Source organism: Cynocephalus volans, chromosome X (assembly GCF_027409185.1).
Source record: "Cynocephalus volans isolate mCynVol1 chromosome X, mCynVol1.pri, whole genome shotgun sequence".
NCBI lineage: Eukaryota > Metazoa > Chordata > Mammalia > Dermoptera > Cynocephalidae > Cynocephalus > Cynocephalus volans.
Genome location: NC_084478.1, coordinates 50,071,008 through 50,084,444, shown reverse-complemented (window position 1 = coordinate 50,084,444; position 13,437 = coordinate 50,071,008). Strand labels below are relative to the sequence as shown.

General features: G+C 34.4%; 1 protein-coding gene across 1 annotated transcript in view; it reads left to right on the top strand.

Annotated features, from left to right (window-relative positions):
- CFAP47 (cilia and flagella associated protein 47) overlaps positions 1–13,437 on the top strand; it is a 578,552-nt gene that overhangs the window by 245,789 nt on the left and 319,326 nt on the right. Inside the window, 2 exon segments of the mRNA XM_063084619.1 lie at positions 2,520–2,654; positions 6,000–6,115. Of these exon segments, the coding sequence (XP_062940689.1) occupies positions 2,520–2,654; positions 6,000–6,115 (251 nt within the window).

Here is a 13,437-nt window from a genome sequence, read left to right as displayed (position 1 = left end):
TTAACCCATTTTGAGTTGATTTTGGTATTTGGTGAGAGGTACAGGTCCAGTTTCATTCTTCTGCTTATGGATGTCCAATTTTCTCAGCACCATTTATTGAAGAGGCACTCTTTTCCCCAATGTATGTTCTTGTTGTCTTTGTCAAAGATCATTTGACTATAAGTATGTGGGTTGATTACAGAGTTTTCTTTGCTGTTCCATTGATCTGAGTATCCATTTTTATGCTAGTACCATGCTATTTTGGTTACAATAGCTTTGCAATATAATATATCAGGTAGTGTTATGCATCTGGCTTTATTTATTTTTTTGCTCAGGATTTCTTTGGCTATTCAGGGTCTTTTGTTGTTCCATGTGAATGTTAGGATTGTTCTTTCTCTTTCTGTGAAGAATGTCATTGGTATTTTGATGAGGATTGCATTGAATCTATAGATTGTTTGGGTAGAATAAACATTTCATCATATTAGTTCTTCCAATCCAAGAGCATGGTATGTCTTTCCATCTTTTTGTGTCCTCTTTAATTTCTTTCAGTTGTGTATTGTAGTTCTCATTGTAGAGATATTTCACTTCCTTGGATAAATTGACTCCCAAGTATTTTATTTTGTTGATGACTGTTGTAAATGAGCTTGCTTTTTTTTATTTCTTTTACTGCTGGTTTGTTATTGGTGTATAAAATGCCACTTACTGATTTTAGGGTGTTGATTTTGTATCCTACAATGTTACTGAAATTGTTAGCCAGCTCTGAGAGTTTTCTGGTAGAGTCTTTAAGTTTTTCTATATATATAGGATCATGTCATCTGCAAAAAGGGACAGTTTGACTTCATCATTTCTAATCTAAATGCCCTTTATTTCTTTCTCTTGCCTGATTGCTCTGGCTAGTGCCTCCAATAGAGAAGGAGGAAGGAGGAGGGGTGGGGTTGAGGCCTGTGGCATCCCCCTCATTCCTGCAGGGGAGACCAGGGGGCTTCCAGCAGTGTCTTGGTCATTGCTGAGCAGGTTGCAGGCATGGGGGGTTGTGGCAGAGGCCCGAGGCCCCCCACCACCCTGGTTCGGGAGAGCCTGGTGCACTTCCTGCAGTGGCTCAGTGTTTGTGGCTGGTTTGATTGTGGGTGTCAGGGAGGTGTGGCTGAGGTCTGATGCCCCCCCATTGTCCCAGCTCAGGAGAGCCCAGCTGTTTCCTGTGGCAGTTCAGTGGTCATCACCAGGCTGATTGAGGGCATTGGGGACATGGCTGAGGCCCCCAGCCCTCCCCCCTCCATGGCTTCGTAGCCCAGGGGATTTCTGGTCCTTCTAGGTTTTATAGATGTTCTTTGGTGATGTGAGACCTTTCCTAGATAATACCAAATTTTGTCTCTGGTCTGTGTGTATTTTGTTTTTTCTTTCAGTTCTGTGTTGGATTATTGGCTGTTCCTACCATTTAAACTCTGCACTGGAACTAATTTGTTGTCCTTTGGTTAGTAATAAAATGGGGGGACTTCCTTTTGGGACCAGCACTTGAGCTCTGTGGTTGAGCTAAATTGTTGGTTTGCTGCTGATTCTCTGGGGAAGGCTTTTTGTGCAGCTGAGGTTTTAATGGTTGACATTATAGGTACTTCCATCTCTCATGAGATCTGGTATACCTGGCTTGTGTAAAAACTCTGGTCTGGGCCTGAGTCTTTTCAGCAAACTGCACCCCCTGAAGTTCTATATTCCTAACCAGTCTCCACTGAATGGACCTATGCTAATTGGAGAGCAATCAGCTGTCCCTGCTATGCCCCAGTGTTCTCCCTGTGGGCCCACCTCCCCCATCACCTGCACTCCAAACACTTCCCATGGGGCAGGCCATGCGCTGGTCCTTTGTGATGACTCACAGGACTCTGAGTGGCTCCTTTTTCTAGTTTGTTGTGGCCTGTAAATCCTATGTGGGTCCACGAGAACTCTGTTAGTAGTCTTGCTATCCTTGTGAGCCACCAAGGCCCTTTTCTTCCCTGCTGCCTCCAAGTAACTTCCTCTGAAAGGAACAGATGCAGCTTTTGCTGGCTCTTGCTCTGTGCACTCACCATCCTTGAAGTGGCTGGGACTCAAAATGTTCAGAGCGGTTCCTTCTTTCTCTCATCATGGTTTCTACTGTCTTCATGCACTCCTAGGTCTCTCCTCTACTCCTGAGCTCTAGTGGCCTCAGCTTGGCTGTTGTTGCTTTTTAATAGTTGTAAATTGGTTATTTTGTGGGAGAGAGTGATGCTGGCAACTGTCTATTCCACCATCTTGACCAGAACTCCAGCTCTAATTTTTATGGAGTTTTTGAGGCTGTAAAGTCAGTGTTCTACTTAGAATTTTTATAATTCATTTTTTAATACTTACGTCAAGCTTTTCTGATTCAGATCAATATTCTGTTTGATCTACCTTCATTTGAGTGTCATTGTGAATCACAAACATTTAAAAATGTTTTAAAGTAGATCAATAATTGGTGTCCTATGCTTTTTCTCTTTTTATATATTTTATCCATATATCCTCTAATTTAGATTTCTCTTCTTTGAAACTAGGCTACTGATATCTGTGATGCAAATCCAATCTTGATGCTTATGCTGTGTGTCTACATGTATGAAAGGCTCCCTACATACCTCCCCAAGAAGGTGGTGCCCTTTCATTGTACTCTACATGACACCGTGCTGAGACAGGTAAGGCTATCTTTGGGGCCAACATATGCATGGAGTTAAACACTTGAGAGAGGTTTTAGATATTTCTTTCTCACCCCAAAATGAGCAGCAAGTATCTACATGATATAATTTTATTAAAATTGAATAAGCCTTATCAAATGTTGCTCCTTCTAAGCCAAAGTTCTAGAGGAGTGAAAGGAATAATTTTTCCTTAATAATAATCACCACCTGCAACAAAATGATGACTCCTCCTTCTTTATTCCCATTTTATACAAAATAGTATTATTCCATATAAAAGTTAATTTACTACTTTGGTAAGATTCATGTTTATTCCTTTTCCTCAGGCTGTTTTATGTATCCCTCCTTATGTTTAATTGGGGAGGGGAATGATTTTATACGTTTGTTGCAAAACTTATCTGTACTTGGTCTCCAAAAGCTATATCTTGATGATCTTTGATCTGTCATTGTAACCTTTTTGAGAAAATAACTGTGTAGGCTCCATGATGTTGTCTGTGAGTGATGGTTGGTAAAGATTTAATTAAAAATCGGGAAAAACTCAGGTTCTTGTCTCAAAGTCTAGAGACCACAACTTGGGGAAAGAAAAGGAAAGCCTTTCCTTCTAATTTTTTGTTAGCAAATATTAAGCTACAATCCCTTTTTTTTAACATTATCTTTTTCCTTTTTTGTCATAAAAAAGATATAAAACCCTGAAGAATTTTTTCAACATTACTTACTATGATAATTTCCTAAGTGCAATGATATTCAAGGTTTTGGGGTTCTAATTAGACTTGAGCTCTAATTGTATTGGAGAAGACTCTGCAGGAGATAGGAGGACTCTGAATTAGATTAAACAGTGATTTATTATAGTTAACTATTACTATCAGTTCTCTAATTCTGTCCACATGTTTGATTGTATTTCTTTACACCATCCAATTTTTACCACTTTAAAAAAGTAGTTAATATTAACACTAGCCAATGTTTAAACATAAATTGTAATTATGATGTTAAAAACTAAATTAAAGCACATTTAAATGGAAACATGATTTCTTTCCCTATTTTGTCTCTTTACTGAAATTAATGTTCATGCCTTAAGATTATAGATGAAGTGGTGCAGTTATACCTATCTATTATTTTCATAAATGTAAGATGAGTTTTTGAAGGAAAACTACAAATTAAATATAAATACAATAGGAAACTTAAATGAACAAACATTGATTTTAACTTTCATTTAAGAAAATCAGTGATATGTTAATTGCTAACTGCAAATCTTTGTCATGGTTTGCCCCTCTGATTCAACACCATAAATGGCAGTGACTAAGATATAGAATGTCATTCTTACCAACTCTAGCAACCCTGCAGAATTGAAAAATTCTAGTAGAATTGAAAAAGTATTTCCATAGCTATGGGTCAGTAATAGAAACATAGAATGCTGGAATCAAAGAAAAAAAATTAGCGATCCGTAAAAAAACAGTGATTTTCTAAGACATTTAAAAGCAATCAAACTATTTTTTTAATACAAAATTTACACAGAAACACAACAGTTAAAGGATGGCTGTCATTGTAAAAGGGGAATGTAGACTCCAAAATTTTCTTTCCTTCTCTTGAACAGCTGTTCCTTCCCCCTATCTAGTCCTCATCACCTCTGCATGAAATTCTAGAGTTGGGTAGAATAGTCTGGCCACAGATGAGCCCAGTGCTTTTGTGTCATGTATAGGATACGAAATAATGAGAATGAGTGGCTTCCTTAAGTTCACAGGGCTGGTTATGGAAGTTCCAGAACTAAAAATCAGTAACAGTTCACAATGAGTCTACTATGATTTTCAACACTTCCTTCTAAAACAATGGAAATTAGCTCTCTGGGACTTAAAATCACTATATTAACAAATATTTGAAATACATACATACATATGTAAATACATATACGCCTACATAAAAATATCACATTAGAGTGGTCTTACCCACATTATAACTTACGTATCTAGGTAGATGAGCAACATGAGACCCTCAAATCCTTCAAGAAACTGAAGGCACACACTCTTCAGCAACAATACACTTAGTCTAGTAGTTACAGAAGTTCTCACTGAACTAGGAAAGTGGTTAATTTAATCTTTCACCAAATCTACACTATATCCCTTATGAGTCACAATAACCACACATACTGCTGCTTTTTCACTCTTCAAATATCTATGACTATAGTTCCTGGACTTAATTGCAGTCACCTTTTGTTCATTCTTATTTAGCCAATCATCTGTTTTCCCAAGTCCTCTTTCCTCTGAGTTAGTATTTTCCGTGATACCCTTGTATCTTATTAATGAGAAAATTATTTATGGCACTTTTTAAGATGATAAGGCAGACTTTATCCAGGACTATTATGATGGATATATAGACTACTGCAATGCGTTTTTGCAATCGAGGAGAGAAATTGAGCTCAACTCCAAATACAATGAGGAAAAGTAGGAATTTATAGCCAAGGAGCAGAGTGGGAGGTCAGAGAATGGAAAATTTCTAAGAGGAAATTTTAGGGGTAAGGGGGTGTTCTGGCTAAACTAACCTAACAAGGTTCATACTGAAGGCAGGCCAGAGTGGTCAGACATCACCTGGGGGGATGGTGGGGAATGAGGAACTTGGTCAGATATCAAGAGTAATCAAATGTCAAAGCTGAGGGATTCTGGATAAAATGACTTAGCAGGATTCTTGCTGAAATTGGGCTCTTGAGAACATGACCAAAGATGGGGTCTAGCTGAAAATGAGTTCAGAGGAGCCTAACTAGAGTTTGGCCAAGGAGAAAATCTTTGTTGGTCTTCCTAATATATTTTATTGAATCCCCATTATATTCTATATAAACACCTTCTGACTCACATTTTTCAAGAAATATTCTCTCTCGTAATGAAGGAACACATTTTCTAAACTACCGCCTCTAGAAACCAGACCACCATCATTTCCAGCCTGGAGCTATGTATTTAAATATACACTCCTTATAATACTTTCTCCACTGAGCAGAGTGTCCTTTTTGTAAACTGTATTATGTTAGTTGTCTGTTAAAAATGCTTCAGTGGTTTCCCTTTGCAATAAAAAGAAAATCCAAATTGCTAATTTTTGTCTTCAAATCTGTACACCCATCATTTCCTTCTCTCTGCCCACTTCAGCTAAACTCTCTTTCTTTCCATATATTTGTGTGTGTGTTTGTGTGTATATATAAATTACTGTCTTTAATTACAAAGTCTAACTTTCTCTCCAGTCAGTGTACATTAAGAATACATATTTTCATATTTAAAATGTGTAATTATCTTTGATTAAAATAATAAATGATGTAGCTATATATTTTTTAAATTTATGATTTTATTTATATCCTTTGCTACTTCATAGATTCTACTGAAAAATTCAAGCTTGAAAAACTTAGTGTACAATGCTACAATTGTTGGAAGAGATGCCGCTGACTTCTCCCTTTCCCAAACAGGGAGTGTTGTGACAATTTCTCCAAAGTAACTATTTTTTAAAATTTTACTTTATTGAACATATCAACCTTAGAGATTTAATAGGTATTATAATTATAAAAAATTGACTTGGATTTTTTAACTTATAGATATATGATGAAAAGCTCATACTCAGACATAGTCGTAGATAAGATATTCATGTTTCTGGGATTCGCCACCTACTCTGTTAGAACAATTCTAAAAACGTAAAACAGCTGATTTTTATGGCTTTATTTAATTTTAATTTATTTTGCATGCATATGGGCCATAGAGATGAGACAATAAGCTGTTTGTTTATGTACTACAGTTCTGTTCCCTGCAGGAAACTGAAACCAAGGCATGCTAAAATTTTATATTTACATTTAATTAAGTATATAATTAATTTTATGTATGTATGCTCATGAGTATACATATATAATTATGTAATATATATTATGCTATGATAGTTGTTTCTGATTATAAAAATCTGTGCTCATTATTGAAAATTTAAAAACTATGAAAGTATGAAGAACAAAAAAAGCAAAAGGTTCATAATCCTATCTCAAAGAAGCCCAGTATAGATGAATAGATAGAGATATAAAATATATGCATGCATATATACTCTCAAAGTGTAATATTTTATAAAGTCTCCTTTTTATCAAATTGTGTTCTCATGATACTTTAATGTTTCTACTATCCCACTCTCAAAAATGAAATATAAAAGAAACCCCCAGAGAACAGTCTTGAAAAATTAAATTTGAGCATGAATTTTCCCAGATCAACGAATCATATTTGATATGCCAGCAGATGCTAATGACAGCAAATACTCATATTAAATAATACAAGGATAACCTGAGAACATCCATGTCAGTACCACAGGAGATAACTAATTTGATAGCCACTAACAAACTTTAACAAGTCTTGAATTTTAGTTGTTACCTTTTCATTCAATTATGTTTACCCAGTCTAAAGTGACAGATTATAACTACTGATTATCTTTTCGGTTTTTAGCTTTATATTAACCCGAGTAACTTTTCAAACTGTAGCCTTTATTTCTGTACTAGTATATCAAACACAAAAATAGTAGAAAATGGGGGCCATTTTAAATAGTATCTAAAATACTCTGGAGCCCAGTTTCAATGGGGCCCTTGTCTTGTGTCATTAGCCTGTGTTAGTTTTCTTCAGTTACTGCTCCGTGCTAAAGGAATATATATAATTTATAAAGTCTGAATATTTATGATTGTGACTATATCCAGACTAAGTTAAATCTGAGGGAAAATAATTCTCTGCTCATCCACTTATTTACTGTAAATCAAATCCCAGAATAAAACACATTATAAAAAGACCTCACCCAGTTTCTAAAACTATAGTAGTTATGCTTCTTATATGTCTGTTATGGAACATAACTGTGGTAATGCAAGTTCATTTGGACATTGCCACAGAACCTTTTCTCTTGTTGAAAACTTGAGAGCTATTCTCCATCCTTTAGGTAGAATGAGGCCAGGGAAAAGGATTAAATTTCCCTCCCTCCTTCTTTCACTCACAAACCTAACAGTTTGTTCCAGTATGTCAAATCTCTCATGTGGAAATTCTCCCTAATAATCACACAAAACTTATGATATTTTAGCTTAAGACCTGTTTTCCTGTTAATGAAATTAACATTTACTATTTTTATCATAAATGTAAACCTGTACATTGGTGAAAATTTGAGTTACAGAAAAGTATGAACAGGAAAACAAAAATACCTAGAATCACATCAGACAAACATAATTTGTTAGTTCATTTCCTCCCAGTCTTTTTATATGCACACATAGGTGTTTATTATAATATATGCATAATTATGCATTTACATAATAAATATATTAATGTATATTAAACATTAGTATACTGGTGAAGTAGAGATTCAAACGCAGGCAATATAAATCCAGAGCTGGCACTCTTATTAAACTGTCACCTGGACATATCGTGTGTGTGTGTGTGTGTGTGTGTGTGTGTGTGTGTGTGTGTGTGTGTGTCACATTCAATAACGCCCTTTGCATTCAATACAATGTAATTTTGACTATTTGTAAGCAATCCTAAAGATCTATGGCATGTAAATGTGTCTTAATCTGTTTGGGTTGCTATAACAAAATATCATAAATTGGGTAGCTTACAAAATAACAGACATCTACTGTCCTAGTTTTGTGCTGCTATAGCAGAGTACCAAAAACTGGGTCATTAATAAAAAACAAATTTATTTCTCACAGTTCTGAAGGCTGGAAAGTCCAAGATCAAGGCACAGGAGATTAATGGTCTGGTGAGGGCCCACTTCCTGGTTCATAGATGACACCTTCTTGCTCTGTTCTCACATGGTGGAAGGGGTGATGCAGCTCTCTGGGACTCCTTTTATAAGGGCATTAATTTCATTCAGGAGGGCTTTGTCCTCATGACTTAATTGCCTCAAAAGGCCCCACCTCATAATGCCATCACCTTGAGGGTTAGAGTTTCAACATATGAATTCTGGGGTAATGCAAACATTCACACTATGTAAAATTGTACTACTTTTGCTTCTTCAGGAGATAGCTTGTGAAAATATATCACTTGGGTGAACCCAGCAGACTACCTGCCATTAATTTCTCAGCAATACGTTTTTTTCCTCTTTATTCACTATTGCATTATTTATGGTCTGTAGAAATATAGACAAATTTTAAAATATTGACTTCTTGAAGTTTTTAATACTTGTCAAGTGAGTATTAATTAAACACATATACATATATGTGTGCACACAATAATAATTCATATACATATTCATATTTTGATCATCTTGTACATGCACATATATCTTCTCATTTTTCCCTTAATTTTTAATTTTTTCTCAAAATTTAATTCACACATGCATTAATATCTTAACTATGCATGGGAGTTTAAAATGAAAAGCAAGCCCTATATCCAGAGATCCTGTCCCTGAGCCACTTACTTTGAACACATTTAATTACAATTAATTTTAGTTAATCTAATGGTTACCTCTATAAATCTAAATAATCCATATATCTTTGCTACTATTTATGTTATATCAACTTCAGAAATAATCTATTGACATTTAGATATAATATTTGATGATTTAGCTCACCTACACCCTTAGATATGTCAACCTCCCCTCAAACATGCATCACCAGACTTATATCCTATTTATTACTTTTCCTGGAGTAAAAATGTATTTTATCCAAATTTCTTAGGCTATCAATATTCACAGTATCTTTTGACTCCTTTTTAAGCTGGGAAAATTGGTAAATTCTTGTGAAATGCATTCCTTTTCCTCTTATTTGGACTGATTGCAGAACTACTGAAGAAATGTCAATCTTGAATATTCTTTATTTCTCTTTACATGGAAACTAATATCTTTCTTTTTCTTAGTTTATTCACTTGTTTACTGAAGAAAATCCTTATGAAACCTTCTACGAAAAGTATGGGAGGGTAAATTTTCCAAGGTTTTTCATTTCTAAGTATCTTTTTATACTACCCCTACACTTGATTTATATTTTAGTTGATATATTATTTTAAGGTGAAAATATTAATCCTCATAACTCTGAAGAAAATTGCTCTACTGCCTTGTACTATTTAGTATGTGTTATGAGAAAATCTACTATCAATCTGTTTTTCCCCACCTCTTGATGTTTTTAGGATCTTCCATCGTGATCTAGTATTGTCCAAAATGTATCAAGGGGGTCTATTTTATTCACTGTACTGGGTAACCAGTGAGTTTTTTAATTGTGAAGTTGTTTTTCATAAGCTCTGGAAAATTCCCTTAAATTATTTCTTTGATAATATTCTCTCCATTTTTGGTGCTGTTGTTTTCCAACCTTTAGTTGTTGGATAGTAAATCTGTTAGTTTGATCCTCTATAGGCCTATTCTATCACTAGTATTTTTCATCTTATTGCTTTTTTCTCTCTTTGTAATAAGACTTATTTTCCAATTGTTTCTTTTAGGATATTTATACACACACACACACACACACACACACGCACATACATACACATATATAGAGAGAGCACTCTCTTGTATTCAAGTATCCATATTTCATAGCATCCTGTTCTTAAATTGGGGTACAGCAGTTTTATAAATGTCTCTGGCTTTTAAGTTTTCATCTGTTACCCAAATTATCTCTGTGTTCTGTGAGGTCAGTTGCTTTGTTTTCCTTGGTCTCAGTGTTTTATGTTGAAGGATTTACTCTAATGTTTTGTGATCCTTGGTTATCCATTCATACATAATAAGGCAATAGAAAAGTAAATTATGATTCTGTATGTGCATAAGTCTGTCAAGTTGTAGCCTTCACTTTATGAAAAAACATTCTGCTTATATGCCTAATTGTCTGGCATCCTATAATGGCATTGGGGAAAGTGGAGTTGTCTGGACTCCATCCTGCCCTCTACGTGATGTTAGCTTCCTCTAATTAGCTGCCTTTTTAAAATCCCTTTATGATAATTTCCATGAGATTCCTCCTAGGAATAAAGATGATGAATCTGGTTTTCAGATGCCATTGTAGTTTAGAAATTCTCCTACGTCATTTAACATTTAAATATTTGGATTTTAATCCTACTGTGTACAAGCTCTATGATCCAGCCTCATTTTCCTTATTTGGAAAACATGGATCAGAATATTTACCCATGGTGTTGTCAGTAATAAATATAATTATGCAGGCAAAACATATAGTACTATAACTAGAACTTATAGGAATCACTTAATAAGTACCCCCACCCAATTCAAAGTTCTGATGAGTAACAGATGAAAATATATCAACACTACTCATAAGTGTTTACAATCTAGCAGAATGCTAGACAAGCAAGTACATAATGAGGCTGCAATTTATTAAATGTTTCATTTGTGATGTGTATATAAAACTAGAGAAAAATGGGAAAGAAGCACCTGAGTGCTCTTGGGGATACCAAGGAAGGTTTCCCAGAAGAAATAATGCTTAATTCTGAATATATATGGAAATCATTTATGCACTTATCTGGATGCATTTTATTTTATAGACTTGAATACTGGTATTAGGTAGCTCTGTAAATATCTCTTAAGCTAGACTAAATAATTTCATAGCTTTTTGCTTTTACCAATAGGACACAGAAAATATTTTATTTTCTTAAACAAAAAAATGTGTAGTTTTATCATTATCAGATATTATGCAAACATAATTACCTATTTATGTATACCACATCCTATCTTAGATTCTGTCTACATCACAATTAATAATGGCTCTTTCTGCCAGCTATGGATTTAAATTCCCAGATATATCATTAAAAATGAAAAAGATTAAACAACTACATTAGCATATAAACAAATATTTATTTCTGTATCTTATTTTATGACTAAATTTAGCTATAACCACAGAGTGTCATAGAAGTGAAAGCATAATTGTAGAAAACCATTATCTTTCTTCTTTTCCTCATCTTCTCATTGAGCCATATGTGCACTGACACTGATGTGTTATATATTTATTCTCTATCTATTCCAAAAGCCAACTTGAAGTAGCTTACAAAGGTACGTGTAATATCAAGGAGATTTTTTAAAATGAGTAAGAGACAATTAGAACAAAAAGAACATGAAAGGTGCGAAAATTAAGATGAAGACTATAATTATGATACACATGACTAGAGACCTAGAACACTTAGCTGAAGTAGACCACACATTTGGTTCTAAAGATTCTAACAAATTCAGAAAGGAATCCCGGTCATTTACTGTTTCAATGTGACAATAAATTTTAACCAAAGATTACCTATATGTACGAGAAGCCCAAATATTTCTGGTCCTGAAACCAGACATTTACTTCATAAAATGGATACTCTATTTTGCAAACTGTTTCATAGGACTTCAGTATAGGTCCATAAAATTATTCACTATGTGCATGCTACGTAGATTACAGTCATTTTTGAACACTTCCTTTTTCATCATCTTTCATGGAGACCCAATCCATTACTAAGTCCTACTGATTTTACCAATTGTATCTTAAAATTGTTATCTTTTCCTCCTCCCCACCTCTTCCACCCTAATTTAATGTAACATCAACTTTATGCCAGACTTCCTCAATAGATTCCTGAAAGGCTTCTCTGCAATCTGCCCTCTATATTAGAATGAAAACTATCTTTTTTAAAGCAAATTTGAACATGTCACTTTTATGCTTAAAATACCTCAATAGCTTTCCATAAACATTAGGATATGGACTGAATATTTCAACATGGTCCAAAGTATGCTTTCACTTTTATGACTTTCTTTGGTTTCATAGCTTGCTCTTGATTGTAGCTTGCATCAGTAACTTCATTGCACTCTAAGCTTCAGCACTACTTCCCTTTGAAGAGTTCTTCAAACACATTATAATTCTCTATACAAGAGGCCTTCGATGGCTTCTTTCTCTCCCTGCTCAATGTACCTAACTCATTCTCATCCTGCATGTCCCACCTAACGTCTTACATCTTCTGACCCTTCAGACTATATCACACTTCCCTTTATATGATCTCATATCACTTCATAGCACTTACATGATTTGTAATTTTCACATGTATTTTGTGAGGGTGTAATGTCAGCCATGTCCTATACAATGTAAGATAATAAGAGATTAGGAATAGTGTGTTTTTTTCTAATTACTGTATACCAAAAACCTAAAATATGCCTGACACATAATAAATTATCTGTAAATATAAATTGAATAAATGAATTAATTAATTAATGGTTTTATCTAATGATAAATTTTAGAATATCTAGAAAAATACTAAATTACTCACAGATCTCCTAACACAAAGTCTGAGCCTATACATACCGAAAAAGACCTCAAGGTCAAATATTCTTTGTTTTCAATTAAATTTAAACCCAGGTGCTTTTTATAATGGTTTTTGCATAAAAATATGGAACTTGATGAGGATACATATCTGAATAAAAATCATCCCTGCTCTTATTATATGTGAGCTGTAATTTTCCCTACAAAACAATTTTGAGAACATTTCTATTGATATTGAAAGCCCCTCATTCACTTTATTTGCTGCTACCTAGTATCACTCATTCAACAGCAACTGCACAAAGTTCTGGGGAAGTTAGACCTAGGTTGGACACCAAGGAAATCTATTCGCATCCCCATTCTCAAATATGTATATCCTAAGAGAAGACAATAGGTGGTAGTTTGTAGAAAAACAAAACAAAACAAAAACAGCAACAAAAACACTGTTATGTGATGTATCAAGGTACTTCGAAAAGTTTGTGGAAAATGGAAGTAAAAGATAATATGAATCTTTCCATGAACATTTTGAAGACCCCTCACATAAAGCTAACTATGCTAAAAGCCAGAGTAAAAGTAAAGTAAAATTTCCTCAAGTTGTATCATCCA